The sequence below is a fragment of the Dipodomys merriami genome, unplaced genomic scaffold (assembly GCF_024711535.1).
Source record: "Dipodomys merriami isolate MVZ:Mamm:240054 unplaced genomic scaffold, mDipMer1.0.p SCAF_3, whole genome shotgun sequence".
NCBI lineage: Eukaryota > Metazoa > Chordata > Mammalia > Rodentia > Heteromyidae > Dipodomys > Dipodomys merriami.
In genome coordinates, this window is record NW_027204492.1 from 27,137,110 (window position 1) to 27,162,482 (window position 25,373).

General features: G+C 37.5%; 1 protein-coding gene across 11 annotated transcripts in view; it reads left to right on the forward strand.

Annotated features, from left to right (window-relative positions):
* Nucleotides 1-25,373, forward strand: part of Cul4b (cullin 4B) — a 62,143-nt gene that overhangs the window by 20,918 nt on the left and 15,852 nt on the right. For 4 of the 11 annotated variants that reach the window (XM_070039796.1, XM_070039792.1, XM_070039797.1 and 1 more), the window contains 13 exons: nucleotides 7,975-8,078; nucleotides 8,594-8,666; nucleotides 11,812-11,885; nucleotides 12,758-12,920; nucleotides 13,042-13,131; nucleotides 13,431-13,513; nucleotides 14,114-14,181; nucleotides 18,102-18,220; nucleotides 19,008-19,200; nucleotides 21,298-21,402; nucleotides 21,998-22,108; nucleotides 23,570-23,661; nucleotides 25,104-25,211. In XM_070039796.1, coding sequence (XP_069895897.1) covers nucleotides 7,975-8,078; nucleotides 8,594-8,666; nucleotides 11,812-11,885; nucleotides 12,758-12,920; nucleotides 13,042-13,131; nucleotides 13,431-13,513; nucleotides 14,114-14,181; nucleotides 18,102-18,220; nucleotides 19,008-19,200; nucleotides 21,298-21,402; nucleotides 21,998-22,108; nucleotides 23,570-23,661; nucleotides 25,104-25,211 — 1,383 coding nt within the window. The remainder of the gene's footprint in view (nucleotides 1-7,974; nucleotides 8,079-8,593; nucleotides 8,667-11,811; nucleotides 11,886-12,757; nucleotides 12,921-13,041; nucleotides 13,132-13,430; nucleotides 13,514-14,113; nucleotides 14,182-18,101; nucleotides 18,221-19,007; nucleotides 19,201-21,297; nucleotides 21,403-21,997; nucleotides 22,109-23,569; nucleotides 23,662-25,103; nucleotides 25,212-25,373) is intronic. The other 7 variants (XM_070039795.1, XM_070039798.1, XM_070039799.1 and 4 more) reach the window with 5 other exon arrangements.

Genomic DNA, 25,373 nt, shown 5'->3' on the forward strand with positions numbered 1-25,373 from the left:
AGGCTAGGAATGTGGCTTAGTGGTAGAGTGCTTGCCTAGCAAGCATGAAGCCCTGGGTTCAATCCTCAGTACCACATAAACAAAAAGCCAGAAGTGGCTGTGGCTCAAAGGGATAGAATGCTAGTCTTGAGCAAAAACAGCTCTGGGACAGTGCCCAGACCCTGAGTCAAATCCCAGGACTAGCAAAAAATCAAAAACAAAAGCAAAACCAAAATATCCAGAAGTGGAGCTATGGTTCAAGTGGTAGAACACTAGCCTTGAACACAAAAGCTCAGGGACAACGCCAAGGCCCTAAATTCAAGCTCCAGGACTGGCACAGAAAAAGAAGAAAAAAAAAACTAGAATAGGGAAGGCTTTAAAATATGTGATCCAATGACTTTTCTTCACATAATATACAAGATAGCAAGATAGCCTACAAAGCATATTTATCTTGTATTAATCTCATTTAAGCATATTGAGACTCATTCTGAAGTCAATAGGGTAACAGTTACTATCCCCAGAGTCATATATTGGCTATTGAAAGAACAAAGGAACTTGAATTGACAAGTTGTTTACTAGTTTGGTACTTATTTTTTTGTATATCATGGGGCTTGAACTCTGTTCCTGGGCACTGCCCCCGAGCTCTTCAGCTCACGGTGAGCACTCTACCACTTGAGCCACAGCTCCACTTCTCGTTTTTTGGTGTTTAATTAGAGACAAGAGTCTCATGGACTTTCCTGCCCCAGCTGGCTTTAAACCATGATCCTCAGTTCTCAGCCACCTGAGTAGCTAGGATTACAGGCATGAGCCACCGGTGCCTGGATTAGTTTGGTACATTTTTATGCTATAATGCTGCCTTACTGACAATACCACATTATTTTAAGTACTGCTGTATTACAGTGTTCAAAGCAATTAAATAGTTTTCCTTTCTGAAAAAAACTATTTGGAGCATGTGATAAATGTTCTCATTTGTATGTTTATTGTGTTTATTTCGGTATGTTAGTGTACAGCATATTGAATTTCTTTTCTTTGCAAATTCTTTATTGTGCTTAAGTGATTACATAATTTCACAAATTTCACAGTGTTGTGGGATAGTGAATGCTTAGTTAAAGTCACAAACACAGGACTGGCAAAAAAAATTTAAAAATAAAAAAATAAAATGAAATAAAATGAAGATATTTTCAACTAAAAAAATGTCACAAGCACATTCTAACTTTCCTGGGGCAAATTGTCTATCATGGTCTATAAAATTTATGAGTTCTATGAACTGTGACAATACAGTTATTTCTTCCGCATCAGGTGATGTGTACATTTCTTTCCTTTTGCACAGTGTCAGCTGTTCCTTCTTTCCCACTCATTCCCTCCCTCCCATTGCTGCCATTGAGTTGCTTAGTTCATTTTGATTGATGTCCAGTGCAGCTGATGGGTCCAACTGTCTGTTGTATGTTTTTCTCTGATTTCTTTATATTACTTTATATCTTTCATACTTCTTTTTATCTAAAGTTTTTAATCAAGTTGAAACTCTCCACACATTAAACACTTAACTTCCCATTCCCTCTACCCCATACCTCTGATAACCACTATTCTACTTTCTCTGAGTTGTTTATTCTAGGTGTCTTGGGTAAAAGAAGAATCCTACAATACTCTACAATAATCCTACAATACTACAATATTCTGACTTATTTATAATTGTATATTACATATAACCCCAATTATGCATTATATATAGGCTAATAATCTTATTTAGCTGAACATAAAATCTTTCATCTTATAGCTAGTGTCAGAATTCTTTTCCTTTTAAAGGATAAATGATTCTCATCAAATTTACCATTTCATTTATCTATTAATCTGCTGGTGAACACACGATTTCGCTGCTTCATACTTTCAAAAATGTTGATTGTAGTTGTAAATAAGCTCTCACCACTTTGAATATTTTTCTTGGGCTTTTGATTTGAATATATTGTCCCTGATACCTTTATTCTGTTAATCTTTTTTGTAGTTCAATTTTTTTGTCTTTATTAGCTTATATTACTCATTCCAACAGGGTACATTTTATTCCTACATTTCCACACATTTATCCTTTCTTTACTTCAGAAGTTTTACCTGCTGTTTGATTATAGCATTAACCTGATGTCAGAAGTGTACCTTCTTTCTCACTGTTTTGAATTTTTTGTACCTTATTGGTTCTGCTACAATAAATTCAAAAGCATTTGTTTCTAGCTCTTTTATTGTGTTTGGCCTTGATTTTTATAAATGCTCCTTGGAATTTTCTTTACAAAAAGGAAGATAGTGTGGCCTGTGGCTCAAGCCTCAAATCCTAGCTGCTAAGGGACTGAGATCTGAGAATCACAATTCAAACTCATCTTAGGCAGGAAAGTCTGTGAGACTCTTACTTTCAGCTAACCCCTCTTCCCAAAAAAGTAGTGCTGTGGTTCAAATGGTAGAGTGCCAACCTTGAGCAAAAAAGCTAAAGCATACTGCCCAGGGGGAGGGAAGGGGGAAATTCTATTTTTGGATTAAAACTTAGGATGCAAGTCCCAAGTGTGGGTTTCACATACTGTCTACTAAGCCTTGAATTTCTGAAAAGAAAATGTTCTGAGTGCATTTGCAATAAGCAAACATTGTATTTGTTTTGCCAGCATGGGGCCTGAACTCCCAGCCTGGGTGCTTTCCTTTAGCTTTTTTGTTCCAGGGTAGTTGATCTACTACTTGAGCCACAGCACTACTTCCAGCTTTTTGGTGACTAATTGGAGACAAGAGTGTCATGATCTTTCCTGTCCAGGCTAACTTCAAACCTAAATCTTTAGATCTCAGCCTCCTGAGTAGTTAGGAATACAGGCATGAGCCACAGGCACCCGGCTAATGGTTATTTTTGAGATGGGTCTTTTCAATTTTCTGTCCTGTTTGGCCTTGAACTGTCATCCTTTTGCTCTTAGCCTCCTAAGTAGCTAGGATTACAGAGGTGAGCCACCTGTTCTTGGCTGAGATCCTTTTTCCCCTAATCCTGTATTTGTGACATAGTCTTGATGTATAGCTGAGGCTCACTTTGAACTCATGATTCTTCTGCCTCCTGAGTGTGAGGATTACCTGCCATTCTAAAATTTTGGATGATATATGTTTAAGTCATACTTTCCTCATTTGTGTAAGAGGGGAATTGTCATTACCTATAATATCAGGTTATTTAATTGTAAATAAAGTACTGCAAAAGAGTGCATATAGGTTATCATCAATGATAAATATTTGAGTATTTATAAAAGAAATTTTTATTTTAAAATTGCATTTTTGTTTTAGAGCTCTAAAGCCACATATTTAAAAATTCTAAGTCCATATTAAGCCAAATTAGCTCCCTGATGAGTAGATTACATCCTAAATATGTTTCAAGTAGATCCTATTAGTGAAATTAAGGGAAAAAAGAGAACCATTTTTCTCTACACTTCTCAAGTACATGTCCTATTTTCACCTGTAGTATCTTACAGTGAGGATTTTGTTTTTTGCATTCTTTAAACCAGGTAATATTTAAAATAATGAGTTTATTATCTTCATGTTCTTGTACTTTTGCTTGGCTTACTCATTCAACTCTGGTACTCTAAGACCACCACTTCAGCTACAACTTCACTTCTGACTTTTAAAAATTATTATTATTATTAATATTATTTGTCGGCTGTGGGGTTTGAACTCTGGGCCTGGATGCTATCCCTGAGCTCTCCAGCTCAAGGGGAGCACTCTACCACTTGAGCCACAGCACCACTTCCGGTTTTCTTAGTATTTTTTTTGCATATAAGAGTCTCACGGACTTTCCTGCCTGGGGTGGCTTTGAACCCCAATCCTCAGATCTCAGCCTCCTGAGTAGCTAGGATTACAGGCATGAGCCACCAATGCCCGCTAAATTGTTATTTTTATGTGTGTACTGGAAATGGGGCTTGAACTTAGTAACTTTTGCTCTTGTTTGGCTGCTTTTGCTTCAGTCTGTTGTTGTAACCCTGAGCCATACCTCCACTTTCAGCATTTGGAGATAAGAGTCTCACAGATATGTCTATCCAGGCTGGCTTTGACCATCATGTCTTCAGATCTTAACCTTCTGTGTAGCTAGGATTATAGGGATGAGCCACTAGCATCCAGCAAATTTTCTTTCTTTTTATGTTGCTAGTAATGGAATCTAGACCCTCAGGTTCTTCTACTTGAGCTGTACCTCTATCCCACCTCAGAAATTCTTTTTTTTCCCCAGTCCTGGCAGTTGATCTCAGGGCCTGGACACTGTTCCTGAACCTCTTTGTTCTCAAGGCTAGCACTCTACTACTTAAGCCACAAGCACCACTTCCCCCTTTTTTTGAGTGGTTCATTGGAGGTAGGAGTCTCATGGACTTTTATGCCTGGGCTGGCTCAGCCTCCTGAATAGCTAGGATTATAGGTGTGAGCCACTATTACTTGCAGAAATTCTTATACCTTACAACTAAAGATAGGTGAAGTTGTATGTGTATAAAGCTCAATTTAATTAGCCATTTTATTTTTCACTATCCATTTCCTTCTGGGGAACAATATTTGGTACTCAGCCTCTTTATCGTGGCCTTGAGGAACAAAGCTCAGAGACAGTGCCCAGGCCCTGAGTTCAAGCCCCAGGACAGGTATGTGCACACACATGCACGCGCGTGCGCGCACTCACACACACACATACACACACACACACACACACACACACACACACACACACACAAGAGGACATATTAATGATTCAGTGACAAGTCATTGTTATATGGTGGGTGAGAGTGCTATATGATTCACTGGCTTCTGAACAGTTAAGAACTTACTGGAAGCAGTGGGACCTAGTTGGGAAATATATGGTATGTGTAAAAAGGTAGGTTTATCTACTGCTTTTGGGGAGAAAGCAAACATAACAGAAGGAAATGGAATATGTAGTGTTTAGATAAATTCTACAAATGGGAAAAGAGTAGAGGGTGAAGTATGCACTAAGTAATATGACAGGAATCTAGGAGGGGAAATGATAAATGTTGAGAAAAGTCATTTAAGAGGAATACTACTATACAAAGAAAGGAATTCTCCACAAAGAAAATTACCATAGGCACAAGAAATAAATATAAATTTACCATTATATAGTTCTGGCTTAACTCCAGGTTGCTTTGGCTAAAATATCCTAGTCCTTCTTAGCTGTTGAGATAATTGACTTCCTCATTCCTAGTGAGATATGGTGACTTCCCCAATGAGATAAGTGGATTCTTTTAAAGTTTTCCTTACATTTACTAATGTATAGGACATGCATACTAGGAATGTGACTTCCAGTTGCTTATTAATAAAATACACTCCAGTCAACTAGAATTTAGATGCCCTTCATCAGTCTATTTTAATGGAAGTTTTATCTTGATATATTTGTTATTACTAGTTTGAGTTACAGATAATATGAATTCATTGGAGTTTTATCATTCCTGTTGTTTTAAATCTCTCTTTTGATAGACATATAACAAGAAATTCACAACATCTGAACTTGTCCTGTGGGTTTTAAGTGTAATGGAGGACCAATTCAACTTTTACAATAAAGATGTAATAGTTTCTTTTGTAATTAATATTTATTCTTTTGTGCAAAATGTAAAGCTTCTACAAGCTTAAATTGAATGATAGAGAAAATTTTTGGTATTTAACTATGTAAGGTCTGAACAGGAACACCTCCCTCCATCTTGGCTAAGTTTCCACCCAGTATTTGTTACCTAGGTAACTGGCAGACCTGGAAGTAGTCACCTTCCCCTCCAGCTAGGTCACATCCTTGGCCACCTCTGATCACATGCCTCTCATCTGACCTTAAGAGGTCACATCCAGATCCAGTGTGGCCACACCTTTCCCCCACCTGGCCACACCTCTTCCTGTCCCTGGCCTAGATAAGCCCTGGCCCAGAGGTGGGTCACCCCCTTCCTACCCTCCCCCCCCAATTTCATTTTCAGCCATGCTTTTCCACTATGCATGGCAGGGGCAGCAGTTCAGTAAATAAACTTCTCCTGCCTGAATAGCGTGTGGTGTTCTCTTCATCAGCTACCTAATGAAACCTACCTATTTAACATACCTTACAAATTATATTCATTTTAATACAGCTAACAGAAATTTCTGCTTTGATCTGTTCAGGAAAACCCAAGAAAGTATAAGTAAGTTGAAATTTCATTGTAGTGGCAGTGTAATGCTCACTTGATATAAAAATATTGGTGAAGGAAGTGGTGCTGTAGCTCAAATGGTAGAGCACTAGCTTGGAGCTGACGAGCTGAGGGACAGCGTTCAGGCCCAGACTTCAGGTCCCACAACCAACAAAAACAAAAAACAAAAAATATTGGTGAAGCTGGGCTCTGGTGGCTCACACTTGTAATGATAGCTACTCAGGAAGCTAAGATCTGAGGATCCCGGTTCAAAGCCAGCCCCGGCAGGAAAGACCCTAAGACTCTTTCCTCCAAATAACTACTAGAAAACTGGAAGTGGCGCTGTAGCTCAAGTGGTAGAGTGCTCTCCTTGAGCTGAAGAGGGCAGGGATAGCACCCAGGCCCAGAGTTTAAGCTCCACGACTGACCAAAAAAAATGTATTGGTGAAATTATTTTAGAGTTAAGATGGATGTGCTTATAAAAATTATTAAATGGCTGGGAATATGGCTTAGTCGTAGAGTGCTTGCCTAGCATGCATAAAGCCCTGGATTTGATTCCTTAGTACCACATACACAGAAAAAGTCAGAAGTGGCACTGTGGCTAAAATGGTAAAGTGCTAGCCTTGGGCAAAAGCAGCTCAGGGACAGTGCCCAGGCCTTGAGTTCAAGCCCCATGACTGGCAAAAAAAATGCATTAAAATTTTGGAAAGACAGTTTTTATATTTGACAATTGCTATAACTTGGATATGTAGAACTTGGCTTAACTCCCTTTATCGTTAATCTATGTGTGAATATATTATTTTATTTTATTATATATGTATTAATTTCTTTTTTACAGTATATTGGTCATGGAAAAAATGCACCACTTACATTGATATCTATCTAGCTAGCTAGCTAGCTAGCTAGCTAGCTATATATCTATATATCTATCTATTTTTGGGGGGGTTCCAGTCGTGGGGCTGAACTCTGGGCCTGGGCACTGTCCCTCAGCTCTTTAACTCAAGGCTAGCGCTCTACCACTTGAGCCACAGCACCACTTCTGGCTATTTTTTCTTTTTCTTTTGTGGTGCTGAGGATTCGAACCCAGGGCCTCATGAATGCAAGGCAAGCACTACCACTGAGCCACCTTCCCAGCCCCAATATATATATATATATATTTTTTTTTTTTTAAGTATTTTTTGGCTGGTTTTGGGCCTGAACTCTGGGCCTGAGCTCTGTCCCTCAGCTCTTCAGCTCAAGGCTAGTGCTCTACCACTTGGGCTACAGCACCACTTATGGCTTTTTCTGCTTATGTAGTGCTGAGGAATTGAACCCAGGGCCTCATGCATGCAAGGCAGAACTCTACCACTGAGCCACCTTCCTACCCCCTTACATTGATAAGTTTATCTTAGCTTGTGTTGAAATTGACTTCTAAGTTGCTCCTGGTGGCCTCCAATTTGTGATCTTCATGGATTAGCTTAGTGAGTAGCTGGGATACCTTGCAATTTAAAGGGATGAATAACTATTTTTTTTTGGTTGGTTGTGGGGCTGGCTTGAGCTCAGGGCCTGGGTGTTGTCCCTGAACTCTTTTGCTCCAGGGCAGAACTCTACCAGTTGAGCCACAGCTCTACTTCTGGTTTTCTGGTGGTTAATTGGAGATAATAGTCTCTTGGACTTTTCCTTCCCTGGCTAGCTTTGAACCATAATCCTCAGATCTCAGCCTCCTGAGTAGCTAGGATTACAGGCATGATCTACCAGCGCCCAGTGAATAATTACTTTTAATAAGCTAGTATTACAGAAATATCAACAAACTAGGAAGTTCTTGTAGATAATTGAGAAACACTTCTTACCCTCTCCCTAAGAAATTCTATATTTTATTTTGTAGGCTGTAGAAAATCTTTGTTCTTACAAGATTTCTGCAAATTTGTATAAACAGCTGAGGCAGATTTGTGAAGATCACATCAAAGCGCAGATTCATCAGTTCAGAGAATATCCTTTCAAAAACAAAATATCTTACATTCTTATCTTCTCCCTTCCCCTCACTGTTTAACCCAGCTTGAAGTGGAATGTCTATTTTGTACATTTATCATTTTTGTTCTTTGCATTTTAGAGGATTTTTTTTTACTTTTTAGCATTAGAGTTCAAATATATCTGTCATATGTAAGTAAAATTTCCTCTTATTGTTACCATTTTGTAGTAGCAAATTTGTAAGAAAATGATAAACCGAAGATATTATGCTCAATTATGTGTAGGACTTATTTCAAAATTTTAATTATCATATAGGTGATGTACAGAGGGATTGCAGTTACATAAGTCAGGTAATGGTAGGACTGATTTTTAAAGGTGCCTTAGTGACCTTAATTTTTTTGCATTTTAAGAAATACCTTTTGTTCTTTAGTTGTTATTGTTTTATTTAATGTAAAGATTTTTTGTGTTTGTGATAAATATGCTTATATTGCATATATTACTTGTACTAAACATTTTAAAATATCCTTAACATACACTATGGATTCATTGGATAGTGTTCTTTTTCTAAAGAAGATTGACAGATGCTGGCAAAACCACTGTAGGCAAATGGTAAGTTAAAAATAATATTATAGGGGCTGGGAAGGTGGCTCAGTGGTAGAGCAAGCTTGCCTTGCATGCTTGAGGCCCTGGGTTTGATTCCTCAGCACCACATAAGCAGAAAAAAAACCGGAAGTGGTGTTGTGGCTCAAGTGGTAGAGTGCTAGCCTTGAGCTAAAGACCTGAGGGACAGCACCCAGGCCCAGAGTTCAGCCCCATGACCGGACCCCACCAATAAAAAATAGTATATTTCAGCTTAGACTTGGTAGCTAAAAAATAATCAAGTATAGGAATGTTACTTATAAAAGCCTTGTAGCCTGGTGCTGGTGACTCACATCTATAATCTTAGCTACTCTGGAGGCTGAGATCTGAAGATCAGGGCTTAAAGCCAGCCTGGGCAAGAAAGTCCTAGATACTCTAACCTCCAATTAACCACAAAGAAAAAAAATGTGGGAAGTGGAGCTGTGGCTTATGTGGTAGAGCGGTAGCCTTGAACACAAGAGTCTGAGACAATGCTCAGGATCACAGTTCAAGTTCTGGGACTAGCAAAAAATAAAATTAAATTAAAATTAAATAATTAAAAACTACATCATTAAAAAGTTGCACTTTGTTAGTCTTTATTTTCTTTTTCTTTTTTTTTTTCTTTTTCTTTTTGGGGGGGGAGGTCTGGCCGTGGGGCCTGAACACTGGGCCTGGGCACTGTCCCGTCCCTCAGCTCAAGGCTAGCGCTCTACCACTTGAGCCACAGTGCCACTTCCGGCTTTTTGCTTATGTGGTGCTGAGGAATTGAACCCAGGGCCTCATGCATGCAAGGCAAGCACTCTACCACTGAGCCACCTTCCCAGCCCCTTTCTTTTCTTTTTATTTATTTTCTTTTTATTTTCTTTTCAGGGCCTTATGTTTGCTAGACAAGCATTCTATCACTTAAGTCACACCCAGCCTATTCCATCAGTCTTAAAGGCTGTCTCTTATCTACTGTTTGATTGCCTCTGAAAGTACCTTAGATTTTATTTTTGTTTTTTAACATGAACAAAGGTTTATTTTGGGACAGGGTCTCTAGTCTGCTTCTCCCAGTTTCTCTTGGACATGGATGTAAATTCCATGAACTTGATGAACTTGAGAGCCCACTTGTCCTTGGACACCTTGAGCAGCCCTGTGGCAGCCATTCTTTTTTTGGGGGGGGAGAGGTCTGGTCGTGGGGCCTGAACTCTGGGCCTGGTTGCTGTCCCTCAGCTCCTCAGCTCAAGGCTAGCGCGCTACCACTTGAGCCATAGCACCACTTCGGGCATTTTTTTTTCTGCTTATGTGGTGCTGAGGAATCGAACCCAGGGCCTCATGCATGCAAGGCAAGCACTCTACCACTGTGCCACCTTCTCAGGGCCCCCCCCCCCACACCTGGATTTTCAACTCAGGGACTGACATTGTCCCTGAGCTCATTTTTTTTGTTTCATTGTTTCTTTCTTTTTTTTCTCAAGCTAGTTCTCTACCTTCTTGAACCACAGCCACAGCCACACTTCTGGCTTTTTTTTTGTGGTTAATGGAGATAAGAATCTCACAGGCTATCTTTGAACTGTCATTCTCATATCTCATCTTCCTGATAAGCTAGGATTACAGGCGGGAGCTACTGATGCCTAGCTCAATATTATGGTATTTTAAATTTATTCAGATCAAAATCTTTTTTTTTCTACTCTGACATTAGTTTATTTCTTATAAGTTGAATTTTTTGTGCTAGTACTGGGGCTTGAACTTAAGGCCTCATGTTCTCACATCAGCCTTTTCTCTCTAACATTGGAACTCTAGACCTGAACCATGCCTCCAATCCAGCATTTTTCTGGTTAATTAGAGATCGATTCTGGAGGAGTTTTTTTTTGTAAGAAAACTTGGCAGAGTTTTATTGATTAACTAAGCAAGCAAATAAGCAGACGAACAGATGGAAAGGAAACAGAAGGGCAGGGGCACACTCAGAGTATGGATACTCTGGAAGAACGATACAGAGAGACACCTACAGACAGAGTCTGAAGGACTTTTCTGTCTGGGCCTGTTTTGAACTTTGATCTGAAGAGCTCAGACTTTTGAGTACTGAAGACTGTATTGTGAACCACCAGTATTTAGCATAAATTAAAATCTTAAAATATATTCTCAATATGCCACAGGTAGAATTTAGCCCTGTTGCTAAAGAGGAAGTGTATGTGTGCCCTTGATTCCCTTTTTTTATTTTCAATTCCACTGCACTAATTAAAGCATTAAATAGCTATTATACTTTAATATGACAATTTTGATGAAAAAAATTTGAATTTTTAAATATTTGATTGTAAGTGAATTGCTCTCAAAATTGGCTATTTGTATTAATTCATATTTGAAATATTTAATTTAGAACTACCTTTTATCTGTACCAATTGGCTTCTAAATTGCTACCTTTTATCTGTACCAGTTGGTTTCTAAATTGCTATGACGCTCTATATAACAGGTATAGTATCCTTGAGTCTCTCTTTTTTTGTCCTGGGACGTGAACACTGGGCCTGGGTGCTGACCCTGAGCTGCTTTTGCTCAAGGCTAGTGCTTTACCACTTGCACTACAGCTCCACTTCTGGCTTTTTTTGGTAATTTATTGGAAATAAGAGTCACTTGGACTTTCCTGCCTGGGCTGGGTTCCAACCACGATCCTCAGATCTCAGCCTCCTAAATAGCTATGATTATAGGTGTGAGCCACCAGCACCTAGCTTGATTCCCTTTTCATACTTTCAATTACTTCTTTTTCTTTTTCTTTTTCTTTTTTGTCGGTCCTGGAGCCTGAACTCTGGGCCTGAGCGCTGGCCCTCAACTCTTCACCTCAAAAGCCACAGCGCCACTTCTGGCGTTTTCTGCTTATGTGGTTCTGAGGAATCAAATCCAGGGCCTCATGCATGCAAGGCAAGCACTCTACCACTGAGCCACCTTCCCAGCTCTCCAATTATTTCTTAAGTAGCAGAGAAGTCAGAGGACTATTGTGTTTCTTTGCTAAACACCTCAACGAGGATTATTTATTTTCAGATAAATATGTTTATGTGTATGTTGGATCTTCAGAGTCTAGTATAAAACTCGTTTTTTTTCTTCTATTGAGAGCAAGTATTTCAGTTTCACAAAATATAAAACTTGTTTAATTTCTTTTATTTTACAGATAATGATTAGAAGCATTTTTTTGTTTCTGGATAGAACTTATGTTCTTCAGAATTCAATGCTACCTTCCATTTGGTAAGGATGCTAGAAAATTGAGAAGATTTGTTACAAATTAACTTAATTACAATCATGAAAGAGCAAGTCATACTGTAATATCCTACAAATTCACATTTGGCTCTGACATATGCTAATACTGAAGATGGCTAAATTTTCCCTAGTGTATACTAAGATATGAAGCAATTTTTCTTGCTAGGCAAGATTAACACTTGTGCTGGAATGTCTGTGAGTGAATTGCTACTGATCATCAAGACTTCAATTGTTTTCTTCTAATAATAGTATATAGAAAAATTGATGTGCACACAAAAGTGAAATGTTATGGTAAACTCCCATACCATGTGCCTAATTATCTGTAGTCGTAATCTGATTTTGTAGTACTGAAGTCCATTAGTGAGTGACTAAATATGCCAGTACAGTGAAAATGGTTTTGTGTTTGAACTAATTCTTTGTTTCTTGAAACAAAGTCTCATTATGTAGATCAGGTTTGCCTGACATTCACTATGTAGTCCAGGCTGGCCTCAAATTCACAATACTCCTGCCTCAGCTTCTTGAATGCTGAGATTACAAATATGTACCACAATGCCCTGCTTTTTTGAATTAATATTGTTCCTTGACTTGGTGAAATCAAATGTTATCAGGAGATAATATAATTTCCTCCACCAGAGGAAATAATAAAAACTTAATTATGGAGGAAGACAGGAATTTAGTTTTCATTAAAGACAAAAATGAGTTTTCTGTATGTTTAATCTAATAATGTTATTCAAAATTTAATATGGATTTAACTTTTTACAATTTCTCCTTTGAAGCCTAGAATCCTAATTAATATGTAAGAAGTTAAGGCTATTCAGAAAATGGTATTGTCAATTAATTTAGTTTTTTTTTAATTTTAGGGACATGGGACTAGAATTATTTAGGGCTCATATTATAAGTGATCAAAAAGTCCAGAATAAGACAATTGATGGCATTCTTCTCTTGATTGAGAGGGAGAGGAATGGTGAAGCAATTGATAGAAGTTTACTCCGAAGCCTTTTAAGCATGCTTTCTGATTTGCAAGTAAGTTATTTCACTGCCTATAGATATGATTTAGTACCCACATTCATAGTGTTTTTCATATAGAAGACATTCAATAAATATTTGTTGAATAAATGAACTTCATTTTGCTCCCTGCTGCCAGATTTATCAAGATTCTTTTGAACAGCGATTTTTGGAAGAAACTAACAGGCTCTATGCAGCTGAAGGCCAAAAGTTAATGCAAGAAAGAGAGGTATTTAAGTCATGTTTAATAAGTCCACTTTCTCTTACAATAGACCTTACTTTGTAGAATATAAACTTCCCTATACATTTATCTTCCCAACATTATGCTGCTTTTCTCTCACTTAGGTGCTCCTTTCTTTTCTCTCTTCTTAAAGGCCAGAATTCTGGATCATAAACTCTACCTATAATTTTACATATGATTCACCCCTGTCACAGTTTGACAGGGCTGCTCCCAGGATCTTTTGGACTTGACATTTTCTGAATGATTTAAGGGGCGGAAAACAATAATATAAAAAACTATCTTTGTAGGTTCCTGAATATCTTCATCATGTTAACAAACGTCTAGAAGAAGAAGCAGACAGACTTATTACTTACTTAGATCAGACCACCCAGTAAGTATTACATGCTCAGCCTAATACTTTAAAACTGTTAGGAAATCTCTTACGGCATTTTAGGCATCTTAAACATGTTAAAAATACTTTTCAGGTGTGATTTAGATTTTTAACTGTTTGTTTTATAAATACAAATTTCAAGTAATTATTTTCTCTAGTTAACTGGATTTGATCAAGGATTTGATTGTTGGTCCTATGTATTTAAATTATAATTTAAAATGATGTTAAAGGCTGATGTGATCTTTTAAGTATTTAGGGTGTTCACAGGAAAAACTTTCTGTACTTTCCCTAAATAGTCTCAGGGAGTTGCAGTAAACAGCATAGATAACTTATTTACTTTTGTAATAAAAAGAGAAACTTGGAAAAAAACAGCCACAGCAAGATCATGGAGATATTTACTAAATCTAATTTTGAAATACACTGTTTTTCTTCTTCTGTGCATAAAGTAAAGTAATTGAACACAGTTAATTTGGCACATTGGATGGGAAACATCAAAATTAGCATAAATATAATGAACTGTTTGATTTTTTTTTTCCTCATAAGAGGCTTTGATTTTCAGGGAAGCCAATGTCAATCATTTTAAATTTTTTTCCCTTGTAGGAAATCATTAATTGCTACTGTTGAAAAGCAACTTCTAGGTGAACACTTAACAGCAATTCTTCAGAAAGGTAATTGGCAATTTGCCAATAATGTATTTTTAATGGTAATTACAAACTGAGTAGGGAATTGTAAACACTTAGCCATTTTAAAAGCTTGAGAGCTACATTTCTGAGAATAGACAACCCTTTCCCCTATTCAACGTTGAAAATTTTCTGGAGTTACTAGTTTCCTTAAGTGAAAGAGGAATTGAGAAGAGTTCACTGGTACCAATAAAGAAACACTAAAGGCCCTGAGGGTGTGGCTCAATGATAAGAGCACATGCCCAGAGTTATCCCCAGCACTACAAAACATGAAAACTGGAAATTTGGGAATCTTTATATATGAAGACTAAAGCAAGGAAAGTCATTCCTTTTGCAAGTTTTTTTCTTTTGTATGTTTTCTTTTATTCTTAGACTATATAGCCAAGCACTTCTATTAATCCTAGATTTTTTTTTGTTTTTTGTTTTTTTTTTTCTGGTTGTGGGGCCTGAACTCTGGGCCTGGACACTGTCCCTCTGTTCTTCAGCTCAAGGCTAGTGCTCTATCACTTGAGCCACAACGCCACTTCTGGCATTTTCTTCTTATGTGGTGCTGAGGAATCGAACCCAGGGCCTCATGCATGGAAGGCAAGCAGTCTTACCACTGAGCTGCCTTCCCAGCCCTAGTTCTAGATGTTTTTATGGTATACCCAGAATTTTAATTTAAGAATGATATAAATAGGCAAAAAAACGTTGTTGCCAACAACATTTTCTTTTAAGTGATATAATTAGAAATTTAATGTAATCAAATTACTATTTTGTTTGGGAAATCAGATATATTAAAACACTTAAATTCCTCTATTTATGTATGGCTTTTGGTTTATTATAGTCCATATTCAATACTCAAAAATATAAGTACATATACTAATGCTAATTATAATGTGGCCCTGCATATGTATATTTGAAATGAAAATTTATGTAAGCCAGATTTTAAACATTGGTTTATATATCTAGTCCATCATGTAAATGACACAAACAGTAATTCAGCTAACTTTTTCTTTTCTTGTACTGGTACTGGGTCTGGACCTCAGAGCCTTATGCTCTTGCTTGTTCTTTTCATTCAAGGTTGGCACTCTACAACTTGAGCCCCACTTCCAACTTTTTTTCTTCTGTAACTTTTCAAATAGGATTTCCATTTTTCCCCAAGATAACCTGAACCTCAGTTCTCTTATTTATGCTTCCTGTGTATTTAGGATGACAGGTGTACAGCACTGCTATGCTCATTTTTATATTGGCTGAGGTGGAGTTTCACAGACTTTTTGGCTTAGCCAGCTTTGAAATTTAATCCCCTTAATCTCTGTCTCCAAGTACCTAGGATTACAGCTATTGCATCTACTTCATTGTTTTCTTTCTTTTTTTTTTTTTGTCAGTTGTGGGACTTGAACTCTGGGCCTGGGCACTGTCCCTCAGCTCTTCAGCTCAAGGCGAGCACTTTACCACTTCAGCCACAGTGCCACTTTATTTATTTATTTATTTTTTGGGTTGTCTTTTTTTTCTTTTTTTACATTTTACATTTTTACATTTTATTATTATTAATATCTTTAAGTAATTGTACAAAGAAGTTCCCATTCTACAAAACAGTATATGAGTACAAGGTGTATGACAACATTGTCACCCATTGCTCCTAACCCATCCCTTCTGCCACTTTTTTAAAAAAAAATTGAGATTAGGTGATTACATAAATTTCACATGTTTCACATTATTGTGGAATAGCGATACTTAGTTAAAGTTACAAACACATTTTAACCTTCACAGGGTACATTGTCATTATCATGGTCTATAAAGTTTGTGAATTATATGAGCTTTGACAATACAAATTATTTCTTCCACATCAGGTGATGATTATATTTCTTTCCTTTTGCTTAGTGTAGGCTGTTCCTTCTTTCCCTCTCATTCCTCCCTTCCCATCACTGTCTTTGGGTTGCTTAGTTCTTTTTCTTCTATGTCCAGTGCAGCTGATGGGCCCCTTTGTTATATGTTGTTCTGTTTCCCACTTATTCTGTTCTTCCTCCTAGCTTCCCTCTGTTGCATGCATATATCTACCATATATATAGTCAAGAACATGGAGTCATTTAGCAATGATAAAATGGGTGGCTGTCCTTTGTTTTTGAGCCCTGTTTACTTTGTTATATCTTCTTGTATTTTGGCTTTAGCATCTATATATCAGGGAGACCATGTGCCATTTGTCTCTTTGTTCTTGGCTTACTTCACTCAAAATAATTTCAATCCATTTCCTGCAAATGCCATAGTTTTGTCCTCTAAATGGCTACATAATATTCCATTGTATATAGCCACCACAATTTTTGGATCCACTCATCAGTAGTGAGGCATCTGGGTGGTTTCCAAATCTTGACTATTGTGAATAGTGCTGCAATAAACGTGGAGGTGCATGTGTCTTTGTATACTGGTTCCTGTTGTTCAGGGTAGATGCCTAGGAGTGGTATGGCTGGGTCATAGGGAAGGTCTATATTTAGCTTTCTGAAGTACCTCCAGACTGCTTTCCAAAGTGGTTGTATTAGTATACATTCCCACCAGTGCAGTAGGGTTCCTCTTTCTCTGCATCCCCTCCAGCATTGGTTGTTGGTCGAATTTAGAATGTGGGCCATTCTGACTGGGGTAAGGTGGTATCTCAGTGTTGTTTTTATTTTCATTTCCTTTATAGCCAGGGATGATGAACATTTCTTCATGTGTGTCTTTGCCATTTTTATCTCTTCTTCTGAGAAGTCTCTCTTTAGTTCCCTTACCCATTTCATGATCGGTTTGTAAGATTTGTGAGGGGTTAGTTTCTTGAGTTCCCTGTACATAATGGATATTAGGCTGATATATTGCTGGTAAATATTTGTTTTCCCAATTAGTTGGCTTTCTTTCAAGTTTGGTTGCTATTTCTTTATCTGTGCAGAAACTTTATTTTAAGGTTGTCCCATTTATCGAGTCTCTCTCCAGTTTGTTGTGACCCTGGGACTCTGTTCAGGAAGTTCCTTCCTATGCCTGTAAGTTCAAATGTCTCTTCTATTTTGTCTGTCCTGCAGTAGTTTCAGAGTTTCAGGTTTGATGTGAAGGTCTTTAATCCATTTTGGGATTATGTTAGTGCATGGTGACAGGCTAGGGTTCACTTTCAGTTTTTTCCATGTGGCCACCCAGTTTTCCCAGCACCAGTAGTTGAACAGGTTATGATTCTTCCACTTATGTCTTTGGTACCTTTCTCAAATATCAACTGACTGTACATATGCGGCTTTATTTCTGGGTCCTCTAATCTGTTCCATTGGTCTTCCTTCAGGTCTCTTTTTGTGCCAGTACTAAGCTGTCTTTGTTATTATGGCTCTATAGTAGAGCTTGAAATCCAGTATCGTGATTCCTCCTGCGTTGTTTCTTTTGCCTAGAATTTCTTTGGCTATTCTAGGTCTTTTGTTGTTCCATATGAACTTTTGGAGTGTTTTCTCTATTTCACTAGAGTATGTCATTGGGATTTTAATGGGAATTGCATTGAGTGTGTATATCAATTTTGGCAGTACGGCCATTTTCACTACATTAATTCTGCCCTATTCAGGAACATGGGAGGTCTTTCCATTTCCTGGTATCCTCTATGATTCCTTTTTTTAAGCTTTTATAGTTTTCATGAAATAGACCCTTTACATCTTTGGTTAGGTTAATTCCTAGATACTTTATTTTTTTGAGGTTATGGCACTTTACTGTTTTCATAGTAACCAAAATAATCATAATAATTTTCACTCAGAAAAGTGGTCAGTTTGGGTTTAATTTAAAGGAAATGTCTATATTCTAATTTACATACAGACCATTTATAGGTCAAACCAATAATATCACATTAACAATTTTAAATTTCATTAAAGCAGGTACAATTTTTTCACTTGTATGTCTACTGTATTTTAATGCCAAAATCTCTCAAAATTCAGGTTTAAATAACCTTCTTGATGAAAACCGAATTCAAGATTTATCTCTCCTATATCAGCTCTTTAGCCGAGTTCGAGGTGGAGTTCAGGTTCTCTTGCAACAGTGGATTGAATACATCAAGGTATTAACAATTTAACTGTCAGTTTTTCTTTAATGGTTTATGTTTTATGTACCCAGTTCACATACCCAGAAAAGCATTTAAGCATTTCTTCTAAAATCCCAATTTATTTATTTGTGTTATCCTGGGGCTTGAACTCAGGGCCTAAGTGCTGTCCCTGAGCTTTTGTGCTCAAGGCTCGGGCTCTCTCACTTGAGTCACACAGCTCCACATCTGGCTTTAAAAAAAAATAGTTTATTGAAGATATGCATCTTATGGACTTTCCTGTGCAGGCTGGCTTCTAATGCTATCCTCAGATCTCAGCCTCTTCAGTTCAGGATTTCAGGTGTGAACCACTGACACTCACCTGTTTATTTGTATTTTACTTATTTATTTAACTTATTTGTTGGTTTGTGTGTATGTGTGTTTGCATGTGCATGTGTGTATGCACCAGTCTGGGGGTATGGTTCAAGTGGTACAGCACCAGCCTTGAACAAAAAGCTAAGCAAAACTCAAGGCTCTGAGTTCAAGCCAATTTACTAGCCCAAAACAATTTTCATAGATGCCTTATTTATAAGGAAAAGATCTTAGAAACTTCCAATAACACCCTTGTAGGATATTTTCTACCTGGTGGTCATTCTTACTAGTTTTGTAAGTATAGATTAATGGTATCACTTTTGATATTTTCCTCATTTCAGAAACATCTAATATTTTAGGTTCTTCAAATATACATGGCAACTTACACTATGATTTTGGGTAGTTTTCACTTAAGATAATCAGTTTTAGTAAAAGAGTCATTTTTTATTTTTAGGCCTTTGGGAGTACTATTGTTATTAATCCTGAAAAAGATAAAACCATGGTTCAAGAATTGCTGGATTTTAAAGATAAAGTTGACCATATAATTGATATCTGCTTTCTGAAGAATGAAAAATTTATCAATGCCATGAAAGAGGCATTTGAAACATTCATTAACAAAAGACCAAATAAACCTGCTGAACTTATAGGTATGTTTTTCAGTCCTTTTGTGATAATTTAGTGTTCTTTTGTTAAAAAAAATCTTAAAGTCTGAAATTTGGCAAGGTTATAATTTAGCTTTATTTGGGGTTGCTTATCTAGTAATACCACCCTCCAAAGTATCTCTCAGGACACGAATGTAAAGAATAAAGTTATTCAAGCTAAAGAACATCTCAAAGCCCACATACAAACATGACACACCTTCTTTGTCAGAAGGACATTGGACTCTATTTACTTTGACAGTAAACTAGGTTATCCTTTTTCTAAGCCATTGTGACTTAGAATTGGGGTAGGGTGTTGTTTCTAGAGGTACATCAAGCTGTAAGAGAAAGGTAGCATGAAATTACTGAATGAAAATGAATGTAATTGTCTGAGTCTACTTAGATATACTGGAAAGGTCTAGGCTCCTCTGTCAAAATGATGAAATTTTGTTGAAATCTGTTTATCTTTTAAAAGTTCTGCAGAGGCTGGGAATGGGGCTTAGTGGTAGAGTGCTTGCCTACCATGCATGAAACCCTGGGTTCAATTCCTTAATACCACATAAACAGAAAAAACTGGAAATAGCACTGTGGCTCAAGTGGGAGAGTGCTAATCTTTAGCAAAAAAAGCCCAGGGACAGTGCCTAGGCTCTGAGTTTAAAGTCCTATATTGGCAAAAAATAAAGTTTTGCAAATTTTACCTTCTACTCTATCTGATTTATTTCAATAAAAGTTAATTTTAGCAGAGCTTGGTGCCACATGTCTGTGATCCCAACACTCAGGAGATTGAGCCAGAAGGGTCCTTAGTTTGAAGGTTGGCTGGGCTAGATGGTGAGAGATTTTGTCTCAAAATAAAAATTAAGAATATAATTGGTAAGAATATTTACAATGAATGTAAAATGGAAACTACCAAAGATACCCCAGATCTTGGTGGCTTTGATTACTCCCACTATATGCAACTTCCCTCATTGGGTTTCTGTGCTCCATTTTTTTTCAGTCATGGAGCTTGAACTCAGTGCCTGGGCACTGTCCCTGAACTTTTTTGCTCAAAGATAGTACCCTGCTACTTAGAGCCACAGCACCACTTCCGATTCTCTAGTGGTTAATTGCAGATAAGAGGCTCATGGACTTTAGGCTGGCTTCGAACTGTGTGCAATCCTCTAATTTCAGCCTCCTGAGTAGCAAGGATTGCAGGCATGAACCACCAGGGCCTGGGTGCTGTCCCTGATCTTTTTACTTAAGGACATTGCTCTACCACTTGAGCCCTAACTCTACTTTGGACTTTTTGGTGATTAGCTGAAGAGTTTCACAAACTTTCATGCCCAGGCTAGCTTTGAACAGTAATTGTAATATTTCAGCCTCCTGAATAGCTAGGATTTTTACACATGTGAGCTACCAGCACCCAGTATATACTCCATTTTTTTTTGTTGTTGCTGTTGGTCCTGGTACTTGAACTTGGGACTTGGGCCCTGTCCCTGATCTTTTTGCTCAAAAGGCTAAAACTTTACCATTTGAGCCACAGCTCCACTTTTGGCATTTTTAGGGGTAATTTGTTGGGAGTAAGTGTCTTATGGGCTTTCCTGCCCAGACTGGCTTTGAACTGCAATTCTAAGATCTCAGTTTACTGGGTTGTTAGAATTATAGATGATAGCCAGCAGTTACTGGCCATACTCCATTTTAATAAATATTATGATAGCAAAAATATAGTCAATCTGGAGTCAGAAGACTAAGGTTTGAGTTTTTGGCTCTGGTATTTATCGCTCTGTGAGAGAAAAAGGGTGGATGAGTACAATTGTTATATTCAATGTACACATGTGAAAAATGGAATTGATTGGGGTTGGGAAAGATAGGGGAGAACAGTAGAAGCAGTGTCATTGGTCAAGATATAGTACTTATAAAGTGATTTACTGAATTGAAACCCCTTTGTGCAACTACTTAAAGATAAAAATAAAGCAAATATGTATGCACACTTGTATGCGTATGTACATATGCACGTACATGCAAACATTTAAGCACAGAAACGTGTATTATACTCCTACTTGAGTTTGTGTACTGCTCAGTGCCTTGTGGATACTGATGGTTACTAAACAATAAACTTTCTCATTTTAGCTAAGTATGTGGACTCAAAGCTTCGTGCAGGAAACAAGGAAGCTACAGATGAAGAACTTGAGAAAATGTTGGATAAAATCATGATCATATTTAGATTTATCTATGGTAAGTAGTTATTACAGTTTTAATATTCTTCTTTTATATATATATTTATTGTAAGTATACTGTACAGAGGGGTTACAGTTACATGAATAGGGTAATGAGTACATTTCTTCCTTTGATTTCCCCCCCCATCACTTCCCTCCCCACCTCCCCAAGCCCTCTCTTCCCCCCCTTCCCCGACATTATAAAACAAAACACTAACAAATAGCAAGTATATGTAGCCTGGAGAGACTATTTGTGGATTAGACATTTAAAATTGTATTTTATTCCTTGCATTTAATTAATTGGGAATACTGGAGGAATATTACTTAATGGTCTTGTGCTTTGACTTTTCACAATTAAGAATCTAGACTTTTGCTGTTTATGTTAATCTCTGAGTTTTGGTGCTAATGCTACTAGTTGACAAAAGCTTTTCTAAGAACAGTTAATGTAGCTTTAATTCTTTACAGTAAAGAACTTTGGAAATATCTCACACAGAGCTGGACCTTTTTTATGTTTTTGAATTTTAAAAACTCATATAACATATATAAATTGAAATAATTAAGTCCTTCACAGTCATTTTGTCAGCACTTAAATTGTGTGTTTATTACTTATATAGGCAAGGATGTTTTTGAGGCCTTCTATAAGAAAGATTTAGCCAAACGCCTGTTAGTTGGGAAGAGTGCATCTGTAGATGCTGAAAAATCAATGCTGTCCAAACTTAAGCATGGTATGTTTCCATTCTCTTATTTTTTTCTTTGATTTCTTTCTTTTTCTTCTTTTGGTGGTACTTGGGTTTGAATTCAGAGTCTCAAGCCTACTAGGCAGGTGCTTTACCACTTTATGTATACCCCTAGCCCTCTCTTTGATACCTTTTTGTGTGAGTGTGCTGGTCCTAGAGCTTAAAACTCAGGGCTTGGACAATGTCCCTGAGTGTTTTGGTTTTTTTCAGTCGTGGGGACTGAACTCTGGCCCTGGGCACTGTCCCTCAGCTCTTCAGCTCAAGGCTAGCGCTCTACCACTTGAACTACAGCTCCACTTCTGCTTTTTCTGCTTATGTGATGCTGAGGAATTGAACCCAGGTCCTCATACATGCAAGGCAAGCACTCTACCACTGAGCCACCTTCCCAGCCTCTCCCTGAGTGTTTTTTTTTCAGTTGTGGGGCTTGAACTCTGGGCCTGGGCTCTGTCCTTCAGGTCTTCAGCTCAAGGCAAGTGCCCTACCACTTGAGCCACAGTGCCACATCTGGTTTTCTGGTGGCTAATTGGAGATAACAGTCTCAGGAACTTTCCTGGCTGGCTTTGAACCTCGATCATCAGATCTCATCCTCCTGAGTAGCTAGGATTACAGGCAAGAGCCACCAGCGCCTGGCTCGTCCCTGAGTATTTTTGCCTAAGGCTAGTGCTTTGCTACTTGAGCCACAACTTCACTTCCAGCTTTTTACTGGTTAATTGGAGAAAAGAATCTCTCAGATGTATTCACCTGGGCTGGCTTTCAACAGGGACCCTCAGATCTCAGTAGCTAGGGTTACAGGTATGAACCACCAGTGTCCAGCTTTTCTTGGTATCTGGGGAAAATGTTAACTTGCCGTTTCTTTTTTCCTTGGTTGCCTTTTTTGTCAATCATTTTATGTATAAATGATACAAGTACAATTGAGCAAGCTCATGGGGTTTCTGATTTATTATGTCCAGAGCTGTTGCCCTTTTAAACTAGAACATTATTCTTGATTTTTTGGTCAGTGATAGGGATTAAACTCAGGGCCTGAGTGCTTTCTTTTAGCTTTTTTGCTCAAGGATAGCACTCTATCACTTTGAGCTACAGCACCACTTCCAGTTTTTGAGTGGTTAATTGGAAATAAGAGTCACACAGGAACTTTTCTGCTCAGGTTGGCTTCCACCCACAATCCTCAGATCTCAGCCTCCTGACCAGCTAGGATTACAGGTGTAAGCCACCGACGTCCAGCTTATTCTTAATTTTTGTTTGTCTAAAATTTTATCTTACATCTGTATAGTAGATGAGATTACTGCCAGACTAAGGAGTTACAGGAATAGTGGGGCATATATTGTGGATAAAGATTTCTTTTTATTATAAATAGTTATAGATCATATTTCATGCTAAAGTAAGTTTCCCATTTAAAATTCTTTGTTTCTCTACCAAAAAATGCCATAAATGTACAAACATTTTTAATAGAATGTGGAGCTGCTTTCACCAGCAAACTTGAAGGAATGTTTAAAGACATGGAACTTTCTAAAGACATCATGATTCAGTTCAAACAGGTAAAAGTGAGTTAAACTCTTAATTCCTCAAACTTAAATACATTTATCTCCTGTGGGAGTTTATATTGGTGATTATACATCCCTGTATTTGTTGTAAATATTTCATAGCACTTAAATGATAATCATAACAAAGGAAAAAGATCATCAATGAAATGTAAGTGTATTTGACCTACTTTAGGATTTTTTTCTCAGTAAACACCCATTATAACAGAAAAATAGAAATAAAATTTATTAAAATGAGTCAACATAAGAAATATTGTAGCTAGATAGTGGGAACAGTGTTTTTCCTAGTATCTAATCACTTGGTAATTTGCATGTTCATAGCTTTTAATGAAGAGAGAAAAGAGAGGTGATAAAGTAGTTTTATGAAGTTTCTGGGGATATTGGGGATGAACAGCTGGATTTATAATTTTAAACATGTAGATAGAAAATAGTTTTGAAATATTTAATAACATTACTGGGTACAGTGATGTGGACCTATGTATAGTGTCAGTAATCGATATGTTGAAATGGGAAGATTGCTTGAATCCAGGAGTTTGAGACCAGCCTTGGAAATAGAGAAAGACCCTGTCTCAAAGAATAAGAGCAATGATAGCATTGATGATAGTGATAGCAATTTAGACTTTTCACCTTTGTGGTTTTAGTGATGACTTTTTAATTACTATATTGGTAAGTTGGGAAATGAAAGTGAAAGACACAAGAAAAAAATCAGTGTCAGTAGGATCATGGATCTTGTAGTAGCTATAGAATAAGATTTGTAAGCTTTGCCATACCCTTCTACTTCCTTCCCTACTTCAGGTTGCCTCCTGAAAGCAGGTGGTGAAAAATCTCAGACTTGGGCTGTCTTGTGGGGTGAGGTTGCTGCAACGTGTTCCAAGCCACAATATTAGTCTCCAAAAGTGGGGACTTCAGGTGGCATTGGGGGGCAGAATGGAGAAGACATCTTATTCACCTGTATGTGAAAAACTAGTCAAGTTAATAATGCCTAGAGTAATAATAGTAAGACGTATCAAAATGGTAACCTCTGTACTTTTCTAGTGCATTTTGTGTAGACTTCCTTTAAAGTCCTCTTAATAATCTTTTATGTTCAGGATGATCAATCAGTATTCACATGTAGTTCCTTGTATGGAATTTCTTTTTTTTGTTGTTGGTTGTGGGGCCTACCTGGGCATTGTCCCTGAGCTCTTTTGCTCAAGGCTAGCACTGTACTGCTTTGGATCATAGCTCCACTTACGGTTTTCTGGTGGTTAATTGAAGATAAGAGGCTCATGGACTTTCTTGCCTGGTCTGGCTTCAAACTGTGATCCTCAGATCTCAGCTTCCTAAGTAGCTAGGATTAAAGCTGTGAGCTACCAGCACCCTGTTAGGAATTTCTTTAATGTGTATTATGACATGAACAGTATGTACTTTATTGTACAATCTCATTGCTTGTGTTGATCTTTTTATAGTATATGCAGAATCAGAATGTTCCTGGGAATATTGAATTAACTGTGAATATCCTGACAATGGGTTATTGGCCAACATATGTGCCTATGGAAGTCCATTTGCCACCAGAGGTAAGATTTACTATTTAGATCACAATACTTTTTGCTTGTCATTTAAAAATAGATGCTTTAAAAATGCTTATGTCAGCAGTCATACCAACAAAAAATACTAAGTGTTAATATTTTATCATTGTACTTAAATTTCTAAGTCTTTTTTAGTGCATAGTTAATGAG